This window comes from Centruroides sculpturatus, unplaced genomic scaffold (assembly GCF_000671375.1).
Source record: "Centruroides sculpturatus isolate CEXI.00-Female unplaced genomic scaffold, Cexi_2.0 scaffold822, whole genome shotgun sequence".
NCBI lineage: Eukaryota > Metazoa > Arthropoda > Arachnida > Scorpiones > Buthidae > Centruroides > Centruroides sculpturatus.
In genome coordinates, this window is record NW_019385103.1 from 261,692 (window position 1) to 266,833 (window position 5,142).

The window sequence follows — 5,142 nt, forward strand, 5'->3', positions numbered from 1 at the left end:
AAGAACTGTCCATTCAAGATTCAAAGAACTGTCCATCGACAAGGTATTTATCAACCCGCGATTCGGTTGTAAACTCTCTCTCTCCGCGGCCTAGTATAGTTAAGAACAATAATATGCCGATAGTATTTAGTATCTCTGTATAGTATTTAGTTCGACTTAATTAAAATCGTTATTTACTTGTTACTATGGAGTCCGAGTAAGTTACTTCCGCGTCTCTCTCCTCACCTCTATCCAAGCGCTCACACGCTACCGCTCGCGAATCTTTAGACGTAACGTCGCGATTTCCGAGTCCCCCAGAGACTCGGTGGTGTCAGATTCAGTCCTCCTGACAGGGCGCCAAAGAGGTGCCGACCCTACGGTCACAAATATAACAAAGATTAAATACAGTATAAAGTTTGGTTATTTCAGACAACTATTGTCACGTTTATAGCGATACTCGGATTGTACGAAATGGCACAATTTCATAAGTCAAGTAGACAAGTATCGAATTTCCTTTTAATGTTTTCTCTAAGAAACTATGCCAACCGATCAAATTTTGCGAGAATCAGACCAAATATTTAAACTCGGACCTATCTATAATCACTTGAAGCATATTTTGTGCCCGCCAGAAAAATTGTATTATGTAATTTATTTTTTTCGTATGCCACTATTTCGCTGATTCGAGAGATAGAATGAACTATTAGGAAAGGGAATAAAGTATTCGTTCACCTCATTTCAGAAGAGAGAATGGTAAACGATTAATACTTAATACCAGTTTACTATTAGTAGTTTAAAAGTGATACGTTTTAGACAGGTTCTGCTAGTCTCGTACGTGACGTAGTTGTTGCTAACGTTAACGTCTGAAACTTGTTTAGATAAAAAAACATATTTTGGAATTGCTACAATAATTTTTTTGTGATAATAAAGTATTTAAACTTCCGAAACTAGTTTTATAAACTACACGCAAAGAATTTTCCTGTGAATATTGCGTTTATAAATAAATTTTTTAGGTTGCCAGTTGAAAAAATTGTAAACTTATAAATTCCGAATGTTCTCCATCTGTGAGTGTGTTAATCTCGAGAAAGGAATTGGATAGATAAACTTCGAGACCAGAGGTGGAAAGCTTATGGAGAAGGGACCCGGATACGCTATATAGGAATTTCCGTTTAACGATGTTACAATAAATAATCGCCTATTGGAATTAGTTTGGATTGATTGGTTATGGCAATGCGACACATGTGCCCGCAGGGATGCACCCTAGGAAGAATTTTATGGAATGTTAGACTCTATTTAGGTGCCACTAAGGTGAAGAAATTTCGGAAAACTTCCTATTGGCCATCCTATTGGCCATTCCTGAACCCACGACAAACTAACTACCATAGTTCAGAGAGGGCTTTTATGCACTCAGCTACTGGAGCGCACTTATTAGAATTAAGAAAGTGCTGTTCAGGAAAGAAAAACCCAAGTCATTAGAAGTGGAAAAATAAACACTTATAGACTTTTTACAGGGGTTCGATTTTATGCGAAAAAGTGCTATATGTTACCTGTCTCACAAGTCAGTTATGATATAGCACGTCTATTTCATACGATATCATTGCCACAGTAATTAAGTGAATATATCCTATATATATTATTTTAAATTATATCTTTTTTTATTATAATTATGTTTGGTTTATAATTCTGTTAAAGTTTTTTCCAAAACATAGCGTTACGTGCGAATTAGCAGATCGAATGTAGTTAGAAATTAATTGATTTACACAAATCCAATTGATATTTTGGAATGGGATGTATGACATTATTTAAATATGTAAACGTTTTGTTTAAGTTCTAATCAATTTGAAACAAGTTAATAAGTAAGTTACATTGACAAAATCAAAACTTCTGAATTAAAAAGTTATTCGTGTTCAAAAAACAAGTTTTTTTAATTAAAGTCGTATAACTTTACCATCGTTTAATCGAAATCACCAAACTGCAAAAACTTGAAGACACTGTCTATATTTTAAATTTCAATAAACAGCATCCAAAAATATAAAAACACTTTTTTTGTTATTAAGCTTTAAAGATTAACCGTTTTTTGATTAATTCTTATCTGAAATTCAATTATATATTCTAACAAATAATTTTTACACACGCAGTGGTTCTACTGAGCATTGTCACACCAAAATGATAAAAATCTAACGTGAATTTTTTTAAACTGAGACCAAAACCGCAAATTCATCCCAGAAGCCTATGCTTGCTTACTGCTCACCCAGGCAAATATATATAACAACAGCACACAAAAGTAGATTGATTTTCTTTTGTTTGATCTAAAAACGATAGTCCCGATAACGCGATACACAAATAACTTTTTTCCTTTATAAATAAAGGAATACGTAGTGTGTCTAGAGAATAAAGAGACTATGATCGCCTGTACAAAATAACCGCACGTGAGCCAGAGTGAGTGGATGGATAAACGACTTTGAGCAAGTAAGAATAAGCACAGCACGTCTCCACTTGCTACCGCTATTAGATTATTGTAAATGCTTGCAGCAAGTGGACGTGTTGTTAGCGCATGTCGGCAAAATGACAAGCTTGAAAATGAAACAGCGTATCAACCATAAAATCTTTGGTGAAATTGAAAAAATCTCCAATTATTTTTATAACCTGCTACGTGAAACGTACAAAGACACATATCTTTCTTGTGCACGTGTGTTAGAATGACACAAGAGATTTTCTGAAAGCCGAGTTAATACGAAAGAGGATAAACAATCTAGACGGCCCAGCACATCAAAAACCGAGGAAAATGTGCGAAAAGTGAAAGAAATTGTAAACCAATACTACTACAAAAAAGTTCTGGAGTCTATGTAAGAAATAATCAGAAGAAAGCGATGAAACTTCTGAAAAAAATGGCTACATCGTCCATCAGGACAACACACCAGTTCATTCCACTCTGTGAGTGAAGCAGTTATTGGCCAAGGAGGGAGACACACTACTTGAATAACAACTGCATTTTCCTGACCTAGCTCCATGTGATTTTTATCTTTTCCCTAAAATCAAGTCTGGCTCTGAAGGGACAATCGTCGTTTATTCGATTTGGTTTCTATTGTGACGAAATAAACGACGAAGCCGCTGCATAGAAGCTTAGAAATGATGCCCTGATGCACTGATATAATCATTGGAAGTCGCGAACGCATCGCTGTTTACAAGCAGAAGGTTTATACATTGAAAGAGAACACAACTAATGTGAGTATACTACTCAAGATTTAAAGTTCCAGCTCAATCTCGTCGTTCTCTAGCCTCAACCCGTATATATATATAAAAAAAATATATTTATACAAAACTTTTAAAATTATACAGCCGTAATAGTTAAACGCTTTCACTAAAGTTTTAATGAGGATTTAAAACATCTTTGCTTCTGTTGTATCAATGAACTAGTTTGTTCCTGTGGCATCACAAAAATGCCATCACTATTCTTAAAATGGTAAAATATAAACATTCCATGAATAACTACGAGTATATTTTGAATTTTTCCATTTTTGTCAAAAATCTAACAATATGCTTGGAAGAAATGAGTTTTTATCTACAATTTTTTGTATTTTGATACCTAAATGCAAAAGAATAAACATATCGAATTTTAACTCTATAATTTTACTCAAGTTACATCTATTAACATCAGGTTTGTGTTAAAATTTTCAGGTACAGTACATTTTATCTTTAAAGATCAGAGGAAAAAGCTGTGTTAATTTAATCCAATGAAAGTATTAGACTAGTAATATGGAAAGTATAGATTCTCTATTGTGTAGGTCAATAGTCTGCTAATTGTTTTATTTCCATTTTTACAAAACTCCCTTCTCCCTTAGGATTAAGTCAAATACAAATGTGACTGTATGTGGAAATGACTGTATTATACTGTGTTTTAAAATTTTACAATATTTGTTGCAAAAAGTTAAAACTAGAATTTTATTTTTTAACTTTTTATGAAAAGTTTTGCTTTCAGAATAATCAATTGTTTTATTTATTGAAAAATTTCATTTAAATGAGGTTTTAAAAGAAAAGATATCTTGCTATAATGGAGATTTGAAAATAGGAAATAAACCTTAAGAGTAAACCTGATAAATTTTATCATTTGTAACTGCTGAATTTATATAATATGAGGATTATTCCTAATACAGATTTACATTTTATACTAAACGATTCCAGGAAAAATATATATCAGACAGGTTTATAAAGATGGAGAATAATAAGGATAAAAAATTCAAAACACTCATTTAATTAAATTGCTTTTTGCCATTCGATCTTTAAGAAAAAAAATCACTGCGATTGTCATAAATAATTTGTATAGTCATATTAGTACAACTATGGCAATATTCGTACATTCAGTATAAGAAATTTTTTTAACACCACTAATAAATGTATTATTTATTTTCAGTTGGATTTTTCCGATAATAATCAAAGGATCAAAGCGATTGTTAAAAGAAGAAGATCTATATGAGACTTCAAAATATCACACTTCAGAGTATCTAGGGGATTTACTTCAGAAGTAAGTTAATCGATTTGTATTAAAAAATCTGATTAAGTTGAATATTTTTCTATGTTATACAATAACAAATAACTGGAATATTATTCTGTTACATTACACGTAGTCTTTCAAATATGAAAAAACTTTTTATATAAAAATTTAATATGAGATCTGGAACTTTTATAACCGAAAAAATTTAATTATTTCCACTTTTGTTATATAAAGGATTGACAAAAAATACAATCTTAGCTAAGAACATTTGAATCCCTCTCCCATAACTATCAACATTCTATTGTTTTCACACAGCCTGCAGCTCAATTGCACAAAATTTTATAGTTAGCATTAAAATTTCGTCTCTTGATTTGGTCTCGGGAACACCTATAATTTTTATCTTCTATAACAACCGATCACGTGACCGATTTTCCCAGCAAAAAACTAGAAAAAATGCTTCTTTCCCCTCTCAGAGGAGTCACATAACTAAAGCCAGACCAACGTCATCGCCACCGTAAGAAGAAAATCACTGAACCCGCCATAGCTCCGAACCTACGAACATCGAAATCGTCCATCCCCACAGTCGCGAACTTTTATACTTGTGCTAAAAATGGGTTACCCTAAAAACATTATTTATTGAATATCTATGTGCCTTAGTGGACTTAAATCTCCGT

At 32.5% G+C, this 5,142-nt stretch overlaps 1 protein-coding gene across 1 annotated transcript in view; it reads left to right on the plus strand.

Moving 5' to 3' along the window:
- LOC111634725 (multidrug resistance-associated protein 4-like) overlaps positions 1 to 5,142 on the plus strand; it is a 64,957-nt gene that overhangs the window by 11,316 nt on the left and 48,499 nt on the right. Inside the window, exon 2 of the mRNA XM_023379563.1 lies at positions 4,388 to 4,498. Within this exon, the coding sequence (XP_023235331.1) occupies positions 4,388 to 4,498 (111 nt within the window). The remainder of the gene's footprint in view (positions 1 to 4,387; positions 4,499 to 5,142) is intronic.